Source organism: Lepisma saccharinum, chromosome 20 (assembly GCF_977018435.1).
Source record: "Lepisma saccharinum chromosome 20, izLepSacc3.1, whole genome shotgun sequence".
In the NCBI taxonomy this organism is placed as follows: Eukaryota; Metazoa; Arthropoda; class Insecta; order Zygentoma; family Lepismatidae; genus Lepisma; species Lepisma saccharinum.
The window spans coordinates 44,319,020-44,339,850 of NC_139248.1; the positions used below are offsets into that span (position 1 = coordinate 44,319,020).

Below are 20,831 nucleotides of genomic sequence, written 5' to 3' on the forward strand. Positions count from 1 at the left end.
ATCTACTTTATGTATAAAGTGGACTTCAAAGAAAAACTCATTTGAAAATAGTATGCAAAGCCAACAGTAGAGTTTCAATGCTCTTCTGCAACCAAACTATTATTCCACATTCATCTGGATGAAACTGAACACGTCTTTTCTTCCTTATTACACTCGGTAGAGTTTAAATCAGGCATTCAAAACTTCTCGATCTCGGACCCTGGACGAAGAGTGTTTCCAGCACTCTACCTGAAGACTCAGCTGTTCTTTTAACACCAAGATTAACAGTCTGGAGAATATTTTTTAAGTTTGATTTAAGGCCAGTTTTTGCTCAAGAAAGGTTAATCGTAACTGGACCTACCTACAGTTTAAACCTATATTTGAACCACTCGAAAGGGGATCGAACCCAAGATCCCTGCAGAAAATGGGATTTTGTGTCTTTATTTATTAATTTTACTCCTCATATCTGATATATCTGATCATTCAGTTTACCGTGACAATGGATTTATGACAATAATTACATACAATAATAACCACTTATTTACAGCCATGAACCCTTTTTTGGGGGTTGGGGAAGGAAAGCTCTAATCTCTAGAACATCATTGGTTCCCGCCAACAGAACCATATTTATTTTTTTACATAAAGCAGTAAAAGTGCAGGTTAGACTGAAATTCGCCCCTCCCAACTGTAACTTCTGGATCCGCCACTGAACATATCTCCTATTTGAATAAAGGAAACCAGAAGGATTTGGTTGAACTATGTCATAGATATTCTGCTCTGAAACTTGTCCAACAAAGGTTGTATATCACTATGAAGAATATTAATGTGAAGTAAGTTAAAAATATATATTTTACCGAGATATTTATTATGCTTTTATAGACTTATGAAAGTGACACATTAACATATTCAGAATTGACCAACCAAGATCACAGTTCTCCACACTGAAAAAAAGCACTATAAAAACAACATTTGTGTAATAACTTACAAAACACAACAAACATTCTTGCATTGTTTTAATATAAGACAATGCATTACAAAAAAAACAGAGTATAATTGATACAATAAATATCGATGGAAATTCGTGTACATCAATAAGTAAGAAGTTTAGTTAAAACAGTTTTATAAACTTCTTACAAATACTCGAAAAGATAAATTGAAAAGTGAGATTTTTTTTCACACACATTTCATTCTGCTAGCCTTGACAAATAAAAATAAATTGTGTAATAACATTTGCTTCACATCCATTGGCCAAATAGAAATACAGAAAAAAATAATATCAGTGAAATTTCTTGTAAAAATGTTTACATCGTTACTAGTGATAAAGGTAAAAGGTAAAGTGCTCCCCTGTGCATAGCACCACGCCATGAAGCTAGTTACTAGTGAAGCTGCTCTTATTTGGGGTCAGCTACTCAATTCTGTCTCAATAGTCAAAAAACAGCAGTGTTGGGACTCAATACATTGTCCATGTGTAGTCCACTGCTAAGCTGTTTTGCTGGACTTGGCCCTAAAAGGGACATTGCACAGTTTTTTTTTAGTTTCTCCATCTACACGTATACGTAAAACATGATTCTGCATAAATTAAGGGAAATAAAAACTACATAAAAAAATGTTCTGTGGTGGAACTGCAGGCCTGTGCAGACCTGCGACTACTGTGCATTGTACTCCTGTATGGAATGGAGGGACAGGTGCATGGAGACTTTTGGTTGAAGGTTCTTTTCCTTGTAGTCGCTCTAGTATGTTCGTCATTGTCAAAATTATAATTTGAAAGAGAGGAAAAGAGAGGGGTAACTTCACTTTAAAATGAATTTATAAACATTTAATTAATACGAACAAGTGTTCTCGGGTTACCAACCAGGTTAAATTGGAATTGGCTTCCAACATTTCGTGGGCATCTCATCTTCAGGGAATGTAGAAATGTAGGTTAATATACATGACTATAATGTGGCGGAGTTTGGATTCTGTCTTCCTATTGGCTCTCTCTGGATCCTGGTCTTGTCATTGGCTGGTGTCTTGTTTTTACGAAGAAGTGGGTTCCAGGCATGACTGAGCTGAAGTCCCATGTCCCTGTTGAGATTGGTGCTTTCCCGTGATATGCCTATGGCTTCCTTTACCCGTTGCTCCCAGTAACCGGCACATTTGGCTATTATTTTGGTGTCGGCAAATAAAATCCTGTGTCCCTCGGTGATGCTGTGTTCAGCAAGTCCTGACTTTTCTGGTTGGAATAATCGGATATTATGTTGATGTTCATTCTGCCGCTGCTCAATGGTGTGTCCTGTTTGGCCTATGTATGGTGTCCCACACTCACAGGGTATTCGGTATACTCCTGGAATATGGAGTTCCAGGTCATTTTTGACTGAACGGTTTTCAGTGGCGGTCTGTGAATTGTCTTCACCCTGTACCTGGCACCCCTGACACCAGCCAATGAGAACACCAGGATCCAATAGGAAGACAGAATCCAAACTCCGCCACATTATAGTCATGTATATTAACCTACACTGATCTCCACTTCTACATTCCCTGAAGATGAGAGCAATGTATGCCCTCGAAACGTTGGAAGCCAACTCCAATTTAACCTGGCTGGTAACCCGAGAACACTTGTTCAAACCACGTAGCCAGGAAAGCTACAATTCCTATTTAATTAATAGTTAGTTTCCACCATTATGAAAGTACAGATATTGTGGATGTAAATGGTTAAATCATGTCTTGACATGATTGTTTTATTATGCTTTTGTAATAATTATTTGATTATGACACTTTTATAAAAGGTGTCTGAATTGGAGAACAATACAACCCTTCTATCTGAAAAGATATCAGTTACAGTGTGACCACTGCTTGTTGCATGACTTTTCCAATATCTCAATATCCTCACGCATTCACCCTACCTATGATTATGCTTTCATAAACAAATTGAATCAACTGTACAAGTATTTCAAATGAATATAGTTATTTGAATACTATTTAAAGATTTTGCACCCCATATTTTGTATACTCTATTCAGCGTGATATGACTTGTATGTATGAATGTAGGGCATGTGTAAGTGTGTGTGTGTGTGTGTGTGTCTGGACATATGAGAAACGAGTACATGTACTTTGTGCTTAATGTATTAACATATACTTTTATGTATATGATTGGGAGGAAGAAAAGCCTCTGAATAGCCTTAACTCTGCCATTGAAAATAAATAAACAAATGGAACGACATGTAGCATTACATCATGAAAACAATGGTTAGAGAGAATGCTCTTTCTAAAACAACGATACAGTGTATTCCTTGAATGTTTATTGAGATTCCATTGCGCTGGAAATTCATGGATAATGAAGTGGACAGTATGAGAGATATTTATTTAATGCTGTTTCATGAAATACAAATAATATTCATGATCATAAAGGAATGATAATATTTGGTACGGTCAATAAATAACCGGATAAATGCCATGAAAAAGCGAAATAAAATGACAGAGCGATGAAACTTACAGGATATGTAGGCCAGGCTGGGGGACGCCCCATATTTGTGAGACGAGTTCCAGACCACATCACTAGGTGGCAGCACTGGCAGGGAAGGGAGGTTGTGTATGTGCAATTTGCCTCCAAGGTGCCAGTTAGCCATTCAGTGAGGTGAGTCATGGCCTTCACAGTGTCAGGTACCACAAAGGAGGTTCAGCGATCCGTGATACAGTTTTTGACAGCAGAAGGCAACATACCAGGGAACATTTACAAGTGTATGACTGCTGGATATGGTGGTTAGTGCATGTCCCGAACACAAGTATATGAGTGGGCGGGTCGGTTTCAAGCAGGACACACAACAGCGTCTGATGCGGCATGTAGTGGGCACCCTAAATGTGCCATTACGGATGAGTCCATTTCTGCCATTGATGACCTCATACGGGAGTGTCGGGGGATTAGTCTGAACCAGATTGCAACCGAACTCGACATTAGTCATGGTACAGCATACACTATTGTTCATGAACACCTTCAATAGCAGAAGGTGTGTGCAGCCTGGGTGCCAAAGACACTCACATAGGAGCAAAAGACTACACGAATGGGGAAGAGTCTCACTCACGCATCTCCTGCGGTACTAGACAGAGGGCGAGGGTTTCCTGGAGCGCATTGTGGCAATGGATGAGATCTTGCTCAGCCGGTATATGACAAATAGAGAAAAATAAGTTGCTGCTGAACTTTATTGCAAGAGTAAACGTGACAGCAAGGAGTGGAAACACCCCTCGTCCCCATGACCCACGAAAAGCAGACAAGTCGACTTTGTTCGCAAGGTGATGTTTGTGTTTTTCTTTGACCATCATGGTCCACTTCTCGGTCGCTTCCTCCGGAGGAGTGAGAAAATGAATGCTGCTCTGTACTCTGACATCTTGCGAAACGAGGTGAGACCTGCAATCAGGCACAATCACGAGGTGTCATACTACAGCAAGACAATGTACATCCCCACGTTGCTGCACACTATGGACATGATCGCACAAATGGGTTGGGAATGCTTAGATCATCCCTCATACAGCCCTGACCTATCCCCATGTGACTTTTATGTGTTAATTTCCTTTGCCTCGGATGCACAACTGCAGGAGGCGGTCTTCCATTGGTGCTCACAGGACTTCTGGGACAGGGGCATCAAAAATCTGGTGAAGCAGTGGGATGGTTTCCTCAACAACGCAGGGGAGTATGCCGACCAGTATTAAAAGGTAAGTCTGTACAACATTCATTCCGGTTATTTATTGACCGTACCAAATATATTATTCACTGCTTCAAAAATGTTCTTTTATCCTCAATTCCTTGCTTTCATTAATATAATCTCATTAGAGATAAAAATTTGAAGACCATAGTTAATTACAGTGGATTAAATTAAACACCACTTTGAAGGCAGTTAGTTCTTGCTCGAGTTTTTTTGTTTTAAGTCCAGTTTAAGCACAGATGCACTCATTGGGACTGGACCTACAGTTTAAAGTGTGATCTGAACCACTCTGCCAATTAGTTCTTACATTCTTAAAGTTAGGCTAAGTGCTTTTTTAAAATTTCAAATGGGTAAATTGCAATGGGCCTACCATTTCTTTCTTTTTGATTTTGGCTACTTTACGTTACTTTTCTACTGATTGGGATAATCGCTACAGTAAGAATGGATAATGAACAGATGAAATGAAAGATGAAACATAACTTCACCAGGGTTTGAACCTGAGACCTTTGCCTTCATAGCACATTATACTGACCAGTCTACTACAGAGGCAGAATGAATCTAAAGTTTAAAGAATGATTGGAACTTTAGATTGCTATATCTCTCTCCCCCTCTGCCTCTCTCTCATTTGGGTCGGCTACACTTGATTGACATGAAAATAAAATATGGAATGGAGTGATAATGAAAATTCTCAATAAATACAAAACTTTATACCATACTTGTAACTAAATATATGTACATCATCGTATAGGTTTGGTGAATATTTGTCCACAATCAGATAATTATACACTGTGCAATAGATACTTAAAACATTATCTTTGTACTTTATGCATCAAAGCTAACAAATAATGAAATGGAGAGAAAATCCTCACACTAACTAACTACAACTGACAAAAGAATGCACATCCCCCTTTTGTATTTACAAAATGTGTTCAGTTAAATATTTGAAAATAGAAATAAGCAACTTAAAATTCTAAATCCCTGATTAAAAAGTCTGAGAATAACTCTCTGAAGTTTGTTTTCAGTTTAACTGAATGAAAGGGAATTGTGAAGTTTTCTCCAATGTGATAAATTTGTCCCCCATTAAAATTATGGTAATTAAAGTATAATATACATTTTGTTACAAATTAGTTCCTCGAATGTGAGGTAAATCCAAAGAGCACATACGCCCTGACATAACTAAAGATTTTTGAGTCGCACTGAGACTCTCATTTCCTAAACTTCCCAATTTACTCCATCATTTAGTGTAATATTTCTCCAAGATGCAACATATTTTTTTTGAATAGTCAGGAAAAATCGAATTTTTAATTTCATCAATTTAAAAATAAATTAAAGTTATAAAATTTCTTGAAATCCTGAAATTTTTTTTTAATTATGATTACCAATACCCAACAATACCCAAAATCAAAGGGAAATCAAGAAAACAAAATCAACGTGGGCATTCCATGGAGAAGAATTACATTCAGAGCTACAAAATATGTACCTTTAGAACTAACAACACTGCAACAAACCTGAAAATTGTGAAAATCAAACAACTTAGAAGTAGAAATAACTAAACTGAGGTACACAATGAAAAACTGTCCGAAAACTGTGGCTAACACAACCAGAAATCAAACTTGGGTCTTTAGCATCCAATGCCAATGCTCTACAACTGAGCCACCAAACAAACCTGTGCCCTCCCCACACACAATTTTCACACCTTAGATCCTTGCATAAATTTCTATAGGTTATAGCGGAGATTCCCAAAGTGTGCACTGCGGTGCTATGTCTTGCTTGCAGGGGTGCTGTAAAATGTTTAAATATTTTCACTGAAATGACACTTACTTGTTAGTCTACAAATGGTTATAGACATGATTGTTCCAAATATGTGTTTATTTAGTACTTTTTAGACATAAAATGTTCCTGAATTTGAAATATGTTCTTGTGTTTATTTTTAACTTACGGCAAGGCAAGCAACCTAACCACACTAACTGAGCGTTGCAGTGTTAGATAGGTCTACTTTCTGACTTGGGCACCATGGAAAAATCTTGAAACACTAAGGGTGCTGTGAAATGAAAGAGTTTCGGAACACCTGGGTTATAGTGTGCCCTAAGCTAATTCAGTAGAAATAACAACTTTCATGAAGTTACTGTGGAGGTTTAGGATTCTCATTCATGAGGACAGTCAACTTGATTACAGGCATGGAGAGAACTGAGTATTTTTTACTCTCAACTGATCAATTTAACACAGAAAGGGAAAATTACTGTAATACGTGTATGTTTACAATAAAGATAATTAATTATGCATTAAATTATGCTCATACTTAAAAAATCATCATAAGACAGAGGAAGGTGAATGGTACAGTGGAACCCCAAACTTTATGTTCCCGGATTTTACGTTTTCCTGCATTATACATTTCCCACATTTTAAGTATTATCAGCTTGATCCCCTGAAAAACGTAAAAATTAATGTTTTGCTGTATACATTTATTTGATCAACTCCAACAGGTGTAATCAAACCCTGAAGCTTATTGGGGTAAAGTCTCATTTGCTTCTAACAGTTAAGAAAAATTGCAAACCATGTTTCAAATGTTCTCTAAAGGCCTTTTTGTAGTTCTATCTTGTTATTTTTCGTTGCAACAACGAGGATGATTGATGGAACAGACACAATGGCACACCCACGTCTAACAAGGATTCAAACTTAGGACCCCTGGTGTTGTAGTGCATTGCACAAACCACTTTGCCACAGTGGTTTGCTGCCAAAGCTTCTTGACACCTTGTAAGGATTTGCAGTCTGAGTGATTTATTCAATAAAATTAGCAGGAAAATGACAAGAGCATGGTCAAGAAAAATATGTTAGAAATCTATCATACTGGACATAGAAAGAATACCCCCTCCCTTTATCTCAGTACAAACATCATGATGTGGAAAATACTATTATTATCCCTTAACTCCAGGAGCTTGAGACAGAGAAGCAATATGAAACGCAGGTTTATTTATTTATTTTTCCTTCTCTCACACTCGAACAAATAAAAATGCAATATATGAAAATATTAATAGGTGAAAAAAAAGTAATAAACCGGTTTGTTCTCTAGAAACCACAATGAGGTCCCTACACTTAAGTTTTTATTCCTGCTCCAAAACAAATGTGCCAAAATCTATTTACTAATCCTGTTAGAAAAAATTCTGAATATACCCATCTTCTGCATGATTACTGCTGTTATGTATGAAAAAATATTGAATCTCACCGACATTTGAAATTCTGCTCTGATTCAAATTAATTCCATTCACATCTATAGAGCTAATACACGCAACACATTGCCTACAATCATATCACATATTTACCATTTTTTGCAGGCAAGGAGAAACTTCACAATTACCCGACACTTGTTATACACTAATCATTCACATGAAAGCATGACTGCAAAGTAACAGCTCACTGCTGAAGTGTGATAACAATGATACATCTTGAGACAAATAACTTATAAGTAAAATAGTAACTTATTTGAGCACATGATAGCAGAAAGTTCTCTCTCTTAAGTCTCAACAATTTGTATATAAAATAATCTCTATCCTTTGTACACTATAACAGGACAACTTTACAATATGAGGTTGCCGAGAAAATTCTAGAGCTAATTTCACAACAGTCAAAAGATGATCTTCACAGGGACAGTATACGAAAAACAACAGCCTAGCGGTTTTGATCATTCAGTAGGATGAAGACAATTAGAGATATGTAATAGGGAATAACAGATAATTTATATTCACCTTTGGAAGAACTAGGCAAAAGTAAGCTTTTCTTACATTTACTTTGATCCCCATGTTCCCTTTCTTTTTCTTATCCACATTTTTGAATAGGAAAACATGTCAAGATCTCGGCTGCTTTCGGCAAAATAGCCTGTATTACAGGTTGGAAAAAAGAAGAAGTTAATACAATTGGAAAAAAATGTATGGCCTGAAACTGGAATTAGCCCCTGAACTTTCTGAACAATCCTTGATTGAATACAATATCTAGATGCACCACAAGATAAGAGCACAACATGGGACCCTGAACAGCATCATGGATGCAGGACCATTCATCCATTGTTTCACAAGCATCTTAGGACGAAATGCATGCAAGCGTAGAATGAACAGGTCCTTTGTTAAAGAGTTGACATAGCTGCTACAACACCGAGTATCTTCCTACAAGGAACACATGGCACTCGTCGCACACTCGAACAGGTTTCGCCGAAGATGGCAAAGCCATTGTGTTGTCTGAACATTTACTGCAGAAGATATGTCCACATTTCCGGCAATGATGCTGAAAAGGAAATAAATATGACAGAGATTACTTACGTTGAATCACAGTTTTTAAACACTTTCTTTCAAGCTTTAGCAGGTAAGAAAAATCTCTAGGTCAGTGGTTTTCAACCTTCATGAGACTAGGCCTTGGTAAATTATCATTCTTCTACATTAAAAAAAAAAAAGACTTGAATATACATTTCCATTTTTAACTTTACACATTAATTAATGTGTACTTATAAGTTCTTTCTCTCTCTCTCCCTTCCTTTTTTTTTTTTTAAAAAAAAGAAAAAGAGCACTGAAAGTTTTATTCCAACACATCTCTATTCTTCTAGGCACACTTTCCATTATGTATGACATTTATCCTCTTGCACAGTTTGTAATAAATCATTAACCAATTACATTATCATGTACATGTAAGACATTCAAACAAACTGCTATGGAGGGAATAATTTTACTTCAGAGTAAATTTTGATTAGTATATGCCGTGCCATATATTCACCACACTTCTATGTTGCATATCACCAAAGGACATGTCAGCTAAGTACATGCCTGTGCTCATTTTGTTCTGCTTCCAAGAAACTTTAAGTGTTTCTAATGGTCCCCCTTGCTGCCAGTTGCTTATATTCTAGGCTAGTTAGGCTATCTCCGAAGTCCAAACAAAAACAGAGGAAAAAATAGACTAGCAAATGTGACTGATGCTTCACTCTCACATAACGAGCGTGGGGAAAAATGATACTTTATGATCTTCTTTAAATTATCTCCAGACTTATGGCTGAAAATTCTTCCCCAACTGCCACCTGCTCAATCCCACAGGATCAATGCATGATGCATTTTAGCACTCATGTGCTGGAAAACACCTGTCTTCCATCTTCTAAGAGCTAGAACTTCTCAGTGCTGCCAACAATTGTAATGCTAACTCGCTAACCTGCATGGAATTTTCCCAGGAACAGGAAATTTTGAAACCAAACTATTATAGAAAAGGGAAAAAACGTGACATGTGTTAAATTGAAACTGTCCTCTGGGACAAGAACAACGCTATCCCATTGAACACATGCAGACGCGAGAGCCCATAGACATCTCAAAGCAGCCACAATAGACGCGTTACAATGGTGACAAGGCATTTTTGTTTTGAACGTGGAGGAGACTTGGCTGGTTGGTTTCACATTGTGTCAAGTGAAAAAGCATCGTGGGATGTTGCTGCATGGAATTTATTTTTTTGAATGATATGTACTGTCTTTTGTAGTGAACTAAAATGAGTGACATAATTAATGAACTGAGTTGAGTTGAGTTGGTGTTTTAAGTCAACTTTATGCACAGTAAGGCTAATCAGGACTGGACCTACAGTTTAAAGTGGGATCCGAACCACAGTGCCATGTGCCTCCACCGGGATAATTAATGAACTATTGACTAAACAATTTACTCCGCTTTTGTAAGAGGATAAGTTTCAAATCATGAAGATATGCAGGCCTGTGCCATCCCACAGAACAGAGAATGGATTTGATTTAGTTTTGTTATTTAGCATTGCTTTTCTGCCACTTTTAGCTAATCGCCACGTAGAGGATGAGTGATGATAGGATGAAATTGAGAGAAGGGACACTCACTAAGAATACGAATGCCAAGACTGGGATTTGGACCTAGGACCCTTGGAATTGTAGCTAGGGTGACCAGACACATACTTTCAAAAAAGAGGACAGAGCATGGCAAAAAGGAGGACAAAGCCATAAAAAAGAGGACACCCCCCAAAAAAAATGGCAAAACATTTGCCATTACTCATAACTTAATCAATATTAAAAAAATCTTACTAACATTTTGCTCATATATACTTTTCAAGTGATCTCTTTCAATAACTTCCTGTTACCTTTAAGCAAATAAAGAATCTTCTAATCTGATATTTAACAAATGACGAAGATTATCTACAATTTGAAGCACAGAATTTTACTCCATTTCTAATTCTTGGATATTAGAATGAAATATCCTTTAAAAGCAGGATATATTCTTGCAAGATCATTGTTGAATTTACACTTTCGCTTGGTTATTTCATGAAAGTAAATATTACTTAATAATCAAAATTCTCACTACGCGTTTCTGTATCGTGTATGTATAACTCGAAAAGGAACTGGCAGATCTCCGTGGTGGAGTGGTTAGCACACTGTGCCACAACGCCGGCGGTCCCGGATTCGAATCCTAGCCTGGGCATAGGCATTCTTTGTGAGAGTCCCTTCATCAAAATCATCATATCATCACTCATCCTCATCTTCGTGATTAGCTAAAAGTGGCAGAGAAGCAAAGTAAAATAAACCAAATCAATCAATTGAAAAGGAATTGCACAGACTACGTGCGTTCCAGCAATTTCAGAGGACGAAGCAAGTTAGAATAATACTAATGACTAAGGTGCATAATTTTGCCTATTTACGAGGCGCATCCAGAAAGTAAGTTTCCCTATTTTTTAAAAAAACAAAAACAACACAGTTTCAGGAAACCATTTATTGGCAACAGGTACAGCAAAGGTTCAGCTATTTTTCAACATAGCAACCACCAGAATTGAGACACTTGTCGTATTGTGGTATCAACTTTTGGATCCCATTGTCGTAGACCTCTGCCGCCTGTGAATGGAACCAGCATGTGACAGACGTCTTCAGCTCTTCGTCGTTGCCAAAACGCTCACTGGAGGACAGGAATTTCTTGAGGTGCAAGAAAACGTGAAAATCACTGGGAGCCAGATCAGGACTGTAAGGTGGATGATCAAACAACTCCCAGCCAAATTCCGTCAAAACAGCTGCTGTGCGCCAAGCCGTATGTGGACGAGCATTGTCATGGAGGAGCACAACACCTGCAGTAAGCATGCCACGCCTCTTGTTTTGAATGGCACGTCGCAATTTCCTTAGTGTTTCTTAGTAATGTTCAGCATTCACCGTTTCACCTCTGGGGAGGAAGTCAATGAGCAAAATGCCCTTCCTGTCCCAAAACACGGTGCACATCACTTTCTGTACCGACAGCGTCTGTTTGAATTTCTTCTTGACCGGAGATCCACTATGCCGCCAATGCATTGACTGCTGCTTGGTTTCCGGGGTGAAGTGCGAAATCCACGTCTCATCGCCCGTGACGATCCTGTTGAGGAAATCATCGCCGTCATCATGGTACCGTTGCAGGAATGTCAGTGCTGCTCCTGAACGTTTCATTTTGTGTTCGGGTGTCAGGTTTTTCGGCACCCACCTGGCACACAATTTTTTGAACAGCAGGCGCTGTGTGACAATCTCATGCAACACGGATCGCGATATCTGCAGAAAAAGGCTACTCAACTCCGTAATCGTGAAGCGACGGTTCTCTACGATGCGCTGCCGCACCAGCTCAACCAGATCATCAGTGATGAGGGACGGATGCCCACTGCGCTCTTCATCATGGACACTTTGACGACCTTCCAAAAACTGCTGACACCAGCGACGCACCATCTGCTTACTCATAATGTTCGGCCCATAGACCTCACAGAGCTGACGATGAATGTCAATTGGCGCAATGCTTTGTGCATTCAGGAACTTTATCACGGACCGAACCTCACATGCGGTGGGAGAAGGAATACGAGCTTTCATTTTGGACCACTGCTGCCTCGCTACTGGCATGCGGCGGGAGAAGGAATACGAGCTTCCACTTCGGACCACTGCTGCCTCGCTACTGGCGCCGGGCAGGATCTGTCCGCCTGGCATATGATTGATACGTCTTAGCTCTGCTGCGCATGCGCAATTTACACGGCTCATTATGTTTACTTTCACGGGAAAAAAATAGGGAAACTTACTTTCTGGATGCACCTCGTATATTCCTTTGTAGTAAAACATAGGCTTTAATGTCTAAAGTTCGTTTCATGGTGTTTCTAGTTCGAAAACGCATTTTTATATATTTTGCTTTATCGTGCTAAAAAATGGCTCTTCTGCAATTTTTGCATATTTCAGCTTTTCTTACGTTCCTTTGGCTTTCCCTACATTGAAGGATGGAAGGCTTTGTTTATGTTGAACTGACTGAAATCTGGTATTCGACATATTTGAGGGTCTCAATTGGAACATTGTATAAAATATTTTTTTTTTACAATGGTGCAAATGGTTTTTTCATCAATTGTTTAAATTCGCACAGTCGTTAGCACAAGCTCTTCTTGTGAGAATGACTGACTGACGATTCTCCGCAAACGTGAATTTCGATCAAAAGAGTATAAATAGTTTGTTAATTGTTAGCCCACTTTTATGTATAAACTGAAGTGCTAATACAGTATAACTGTGCATTGTAAAAAGAGAATTGAAGTAAGTTCACATTCATTGTCTGTTTTAATGTCCTTTTAAAATTTTAGGGTGCCTATTTTCGTACCTTTTCTAAATTTATAGTGTTTTTTAAGTGCCTATTTCAGAGGTTTTTAGTGCCTTTAAATCCGCACCCTACAAATGACTCAGCTGGGAAAGTGATTGTGTTCAGCTCCCCCATGCTAGGTGAGCATTGCTGGAATACTTAACGTGCCACAAGTGATATGCCTTAAATGAACATTGTTATGTGTTCTCTATGCAGCACATTTGCTATGGTCGATGCTATACTCGATCCAAAAAAAAGGAGGACATTTACAGATTTCTAAAAAATCCGCCCGGATGCCGGACAGATACCTAAAAAGGAGGATATGTCCAGATAAAAGAGGACCTCTGGTCACCCTTATCGTAGCACACTGTGCTAATAACTACTTTGCCATGGAGCTCGGCAAGAGAAGAATGGAGTTCCTGTTCAAATTAAATATACAAGGTAAGAACTTTATCATAAATTTTATTCTCGCACGTAGGCCTACATAAATATTTCACAATATGGGCCTCTATATTTAATAAATAACCATGAAATACTTGAAATCCTTTTCTTACTGTTTCTATTTTAATGATAGAGTGACATTTTCATAATTATTTGTAAGGTGTGTATTTTTAATCACAATGGCACAGCACTTCAAAATCCAAAAGAATTTTTGTCCATTCGAACATTATGATATGGAGAGAGAGCCCAGGTTTTGAACCCAGTATACACCATTGCTTGCTGCCATTAATTGTAAATTGAACAAAGATTGGTTGGCTCTACTTTCAAATAAATTATTTTAAAATAAGTGCTGACACTTTCTTGGCGATGAATGATGGCTATCGGCAAGGCGAGATCTGGAAAGGATTCCAGACATCTCCATCAGTGACATGGCGAATCAACCAGGAGAAATATAGCATCTTCGCATGACTTTCAGACAGAACACATACTCACAACACATCATCAACAAAACATTAAATCGAGTAGTGTCCACGAAGACCAGCAAAGCAAAAAACCTGCACACAACAGGAAATCCAGACACTTTAGGAAACCTGGGCAAAGCACAGAACCAAAAGATAGCCATCTTACAATACATCAGTAATGTTTTCAGAATTATAAGTCACATTCTTCCAAAACACAGTGTACACTTCGCAACATCTTATTTGACCGCCTCGAAAGAATTCTAAGTCCCGAAATCGTAAACTTAGCAACATTGCACTTCAGCTCCAGGTGAGAGTAGCCAACTTTGAGTAGGTTCATCCACTAGACGAAAAATGCTGCGGTGATAGGTTTTCAATTTAACACTTTCCATGAACTTAGAAACTATAAACCGCTATTATAATACACAATCAAACAGAAATAATAAATTGGAAAAAGAACCTTGAAGGATATTTACGATTCTGCTTGCTCGACTTGAAATTTGGGGGGTTTGAAACACTGAACAGAGTTTTTCTCCACCTGCAGGAGTTGATGCGTTTGTGAGGAGTTGATGCGACATTTTATTTACAATATCTTGCATAATATCGAACAGTTCTCAAAAACATATATTTTACACGACTTGTCGAGAAAATGTGCTTCAAACACACAGGGTGGCTACAAACAAGCAGAAATGAAATTCCCTGACTTTTCCAGGTTTTCCAGGACAAAATTTACATTTTTCCCTGACAATTACAAAGTTAACTAAATCGATTTTTTTGCAAATATAAATAATAAACTCACACAGATCCACGTATGGTTTTGTTAAGTACCAATATTATCTTCTATGAAATTGACTTAATTTCTCTATTCTCTATGATTTGAATTCAAACTGCAAAATAGTGAATTTGAAAAATCATTACAATTCACAAGCTAGGGAATGATTATGGAATTTTTCATATGCAGTAAGTTTAAAATAAAATACTTGATTATTTTTAAAGTTACGACTAAATGAGATAAGAGTGAAGAGTGATTGATTAAGAAATACAATTTGTAATTTATCAGTCTCCTTAGCTATACATTCTCCGTATTATAAGTTGATATTTCCACTGAGGTTTGGAACCCTCTGCTTGCAAGAACCATGAGTGCGGACTCATTTTTCAATGCATAAAGCTACTTCTCTCTTCCCTGTAAAGCAAACAACTTAACTCTTGCATATAAGTGAAACAACTGAATCTAACAAAATAAAGTGTGTGAAACTGACAATATGCAGTTATACCATTAATACTGACGAAAAGGGTATGTAGGTATTAGAAATTGAACAAGGAATTTATAGAATTGCATTCTATAGGTACCTGATTTAGCTAACCACACATTAAAACAGGAACACTCTAATAATAAAAGTTTCTGAAAGTTCATATACGAGGGGCATCCTGAAAAAAGCTCCTCCAAAGGTGCCTATACGCAGCACTAGTGGTCGGAGAGCTACACATCTGGTACAGTTGCAATGCAGCCGTTTTAGGACAGTTCTAGGTTAAAGATTGCAGCTCTCATACAGTCTCCCACAGACTGCGATGTAGCCTACATTGCACGCTCAGAATTTGGCACAGAGCCACCAGCAATCGTGTCAGGTGTGCAGACCGGACGTCGTGAGTGATAGTAAGGTCAGACGATGGTGCAGACAATTCACGGAAGGCCAATCAAATGTGCACAACCCCATACAGCTGAGTACACACGGGTACTTTGCATCACTTCGGACGAGAGATCTTGGACAACTCCCTGTACAGCCCTGGCCTTTAATGTACCGACTTTCATCTCCTTGTTTAACTGAAGAGGTTTCTGGCAGGCAAGGATTTGACAGCTACACTGCGGTAGAAATAGTTCCAGTCTTTGCTGTCAGACACATATGCCATGGGCATACAAAATTTAGTGCCATGCTACGACAAATGCCAGAACAACGGTGGTGATTATGCCGAAAATTAGGTTAGGACTCACTGTTACTAATGTAATAAAGTACAACCGATATTCTTGTTTTATTTATGCCTAATTGGTAAGGACCTTGATATTTTGTTATTTTTTTAAAAATTGGTGTATTTTCTTATTTTTTATTTTTTACTACACGGTGTTATTTCCCCCAAAATTCACGTTTTCATTTTAGCACATTTTCTGGCAAATATCTGAAATTATACCTTCATGGTGTTTTTAAACTACTGTTTCAAAGTAAGTCAAATGGCTTACGCCTCTTCATGAGAGTTTGATATCTTCAAAGTTATTTCAGGAAAGTTATTTTCCATACCCCTTTTTTAATTTTAAGGTAAGGATTTTAGATAATGGAATTTTCCCCGTATATACTGAAGGGTGCATAATGACCATAAGTGGCGACGCACCCAAAAAATTAAAATCAATCAATCTCACGTGACAGACACCGATATACACTATCTGGCCATTCGTTACCGGACACCTGGAACGAGTACTTTAATCCGGTTTCAGGCATCCGTCAGTATCGTGTGGGGCCACCTTTCGCAGCAAGTACAGCCGCAACCCTCTGAGGAAGACTGTCCACCAAATTGCGATAGGTTTCGACGGGAATCCTGCTCCATTCCTCTTGCAAAGCGGCGAACAACTCTTTAGTGTTTTTTGGGCGGTGTGGCCTGGCTCTCAACCGGCGCTCCAACTCGTCCCAAAGATGCTCAATCGGGTTGAGATCAGGACTTTGGGCGGGCCAATCAAGTTTTTGCACACCCATATCCTCGAACCACGTGTTGATCACACCTGTCATATGACATGGGGCATTGTCGTGCCGAAACAGATAAGAACCACTACCGAATTGTGCCCACAATGTCGGTAGCGCAGAATTGTCCAGGATCGTTTGGTATGCATCTGCATTCATGTTTCCACGCACTAACACAAGAAGACCAAGACCATACCAGGAGAAGCACGACCACACCATGATGCCACCTGATGGGGTGTCCGGTGACGAATGGCCAGATAGTGTATTATGGCACCAAAAATTGGCATTATCTTTTTTTCACTTGTTAAGTTGAAAAAATCGTGGGAAATACATGATTTAATGTGGCTGTCGGAATTATTCCATGTACGTATAACTCTATAGTTTACTCTTGAGTAAAATGTTGGAAACCTTGCATGTTCTACGTACACAAACATGGCCTACAAAAGACAAGAATGTTGGATTTCATGGAATTTTTCGTTGCTTTAGGACATTTCTTTAAAAAAAATCACTAAAAACGCCAACAATTCACATTTTATGCCAAATTCACATTATTTCGAACGGGCGAAAAATGTGTCCAGACATCATCACTGCACATTCCTAAACATAACTTCGCAGCAATTACCATTTTTCACAGTTTTCGCGTTTGCGAAAAATCAATGTCCCTACTAATTGGAAATTACTTTCTGGCCACCCCTCGTATAAATCAGTAGATGGAAAGTGAAAATTTAGCAGGGCTGGCAGAGAAAAGTCAATTCTTGAAGAAAGTGATTTGCTTTTATGATTGAATGATTCGAGTAAATATGATATTCAAATATTTACGTATCTATTATTAGTATTTTATTTCATAATATTGGACATTAACCTTACTCAGTGAGAGATTAATGACCATCTCTCATGAGTTTAAACAGACAGGAATTTACAGTGTTGCAGTAAATTTGAGGTTGGGAGCATGCACTTGCCAATTTTTATAATGTTCACTAATGCAGATTTATGTTTCACTTTTTCGTGATAGTATTCAATATATATTCCATTTGGTTGGATTCTTCTTGATATCTAAGAATAGTGCAATGTCATTGTAAACGTATGTTAACTTGTGCAAAACCAGTAATACGTCAGGACGATGAAAGAAAACCTTCGTAAGCACTGCTACATTAAATAAGGTGAAGTGAGCCAGAAGAGTAATAAAATTCCAGTAGCATATTTGCAGTCTAAAGCTCTTCTTGTTTATGCATTCGATTTTTGTTGGATGTTGCAGTCCATGCAATTTCTATCGCATGTTGTAGTGAGATACTTTGTCGGGTGGCGATATTCGACAAAAATCGTATGTATCAATGGAACCTATTTGTTTCCATGTTCCTTCAGTTTGCCCAACAAAATGCCTTACTACGACGTCCGACAACTATCGGACGGCGCCACCTGCTCTTATCCCCTCCATCTGTTGACAAGTCCTCTTACTACTCCCATACGGACAAGAAAAAAAATATAATTCAATGCATTTTCCACGTAATATTTAGAGGCTTAACATTTACTCCCCCGATGATACCGTGTAAGGCGTACTCGCCCGATGATACCATATGGTATCATGGTGCTGATTACGAAATGAATGTGTTTTTTGGACCTTCAAACACTTAAGTTTGGGTGGAAAGTCTGACACAGGTCTAGAGCAAGCCTGGGAAATTCATATTGATGACCAACCTCCCCCTTCTCTGCAACATATCCATGCCACATTTCCGAACAGACTTTCACATTTTGGCTCATTATTCAACTTGTATGGCACCCAGGAACATGAAACATGTTTCATTCTCTTTGGACACGTCCATTCTTTGAAGAGAATACTAAGGTTTACACCTTATCCCCAAAATAGCGGGAGAAGAGGGGGCAAACTTCAGATTTTTGTTTTTTTTCATTGAAATTCGGGGGTCGGACTCCCCCAAACCCCCTTCCTTGGTCCGGCGTTCTGAATTGTACACGGTTGTATGCTGTGATGTTCTATCTGAAAAACAAAACTTATCTGAAGTAGTGCCCGAGTTATAACTATTTACCTCTAAAAATTCAAATTACATATATTTCGTAAAAAAAACATCACATTTTGGCTTATTATTCAACTTGTATGGCACTCAAGAACATGAAACATTTTACGTGCTCTCGAGAAATGTCCATTCTTTGAAAAGAATACTAAATTTCGCGCCATCTCCCCAAAATAGCAGGGGAAGTAGGGGCAAACTCCAAATTTTTGTTTTTTCCATTGCAATTCGGAGGTCGTGCCCCCAGCCCCCCTTTCTCGGTCCGGCGTTCTGAATTGTACACGGTTGCATGCTATGATGTTTTATCTGAAAAACAAAACTTATCTGAAGTAGATTGCTCCCATAGTGCCCGAATTATAACAATTTTCTTCCAAAAATGCAAGTTACATATTTTTCGTAAAAATAAAAAATCACATTTTGACTTATTATTCTACTTGTATGGCACCCAAGAACATGAAACATGTTTCATTCTCTTGAGAAATGTCCATCCTTTGAAAAGAATACTAAATTTCGCGCCTTCTACCCAAAATAATGGGAGAAGAGGGGGCAAACTTAAAATTTTTGTTTTTTTTTCTATTGAAATTCGGGGGTCGCGCCCCCCAAACCCCCATCCTCGGTCCGGCGTTCTGAATTGTACACGGTTGCATGCTATGATGTTTTAGCTGCAAAACAAAACTTATCCGAAGTAGATTGCTCCCATAGTGCCAGAGTTATAATAATTTTCCTCCAAAAATGCAAATTACATATTTTTCATAAAAAAAAATTAATCACATTTTGGCTTATTATTCAACTTGTATGGCAACAAAGAACATGAAACATGTTTCATTCTCTTGAGAAATGTCCATTCTTTGAAAATAATACTAAATTTCGCGCCTTCTCCCAAAAATAGTGGGAGAAGAGGGGGCAAACTTCAGATTTTTGTTTTTTCTATTAAAATTCGGGAGTCGCGCCTCCCAAACCCCCTTCCTCGGTCCGGCGTTCTGAATTGTACACGGTTGCATGCGCTGATATCTTAGCTGCAAAACAAAACTTATCTGAAGTAGATTGCTCCCATAGTGCCCGAGTTATAACAATTTTCTGTTCCCGTGCAGAGTTCCATAACAATATCTTTAAATTAAATTTAAAAAAAGTCAATGAAGATGAAATTCCCTGACATTTCCCCGACTATTTTTGACACCTCAAATTCCCTGACTTTTCCCGGTTTTCCAGGTCTGTCTCCACCCTGAACACAGGAAGGTGGGAGTCTTCATAAACGTCAAGATGTTTTTAAGGTTATCTCGCCATTAAGTTAACGTAGAGCAGTTGGTTTAGGCGCTGCTATCCTTACTTTTCGTCAAGCGTGAAAAGTCGCGGGTTCAAATCCCACCCTCTCCTCTTTTTTTCATTTTTTTGTTTGCTGAACAGATACCGTTGATATTAGAATATTTGAAAAATGAATCCAATGCACACTTGAGGGACGTCCCTTCTGGGCATATTTCCCCTTAGAAGTTGGAGATTTCCAGGATTTAAAGTTAAAACTTTTCTTTTTAGTTATTGTTCATATGTTGTGTTAACACACACATCATGATTAATTCACAAATCACATATATGTATTCAGGATGCACAATGTAATGTTATTTAAGTTATGTATTGTTTGTTCTTCACTGACACCTAAAATATTGATTATTTGATTTCGATATACTAAAAAAAGATACACAGTTATGTTAAGTAGTGATGTAGTGCAGTACTGTAACGAAGCAGAGCGTTTAATGAGTTCACATTGCTAAGATTGGTAATTTTATGTCCGTTCCTTCGTAATGACTGTTGTCAATCCCCTCACCACCATCTTACCATGCGTCTAAAACTAATAGCTAATAGCTAATTAACATAAGTAAATTGTTATTGCGACGAAGGCCGATTCGATAAGAAACTACTAATAAGTATTTACATAGTGAGTGAC

At 38.2% G+C, this 20,831-nt stretch overlaps 1 protein-coding gene across 2 annotated transcripts in view; it reads right to left on the minus strand.

The window, feature by feature from the left end:
- Nucleotides 1-823: 823 nt before the first annotated feature.
- Nucleotides 824-20,831, minus strand: part of LOC146003259 (RUN and FYVE domain-containing protein 2) — a 134,317-nt gene continuing 114,309 nt past the window's right edge. For both annotated transcript variants that reach the window (XM_083141444.1, XM_083141443.1), the window contains exon 12: nt 824-8,930. In XM_083141444.1, coding sequence (XP_082997570.1) covers nt 8,793-8,930 — 138 coding nt within the window. In that variant the 3' untranslated portion in view covers nt 824-8,792. The remainder of the gene's footprint in view (nt 8,931-20,831) is intronic.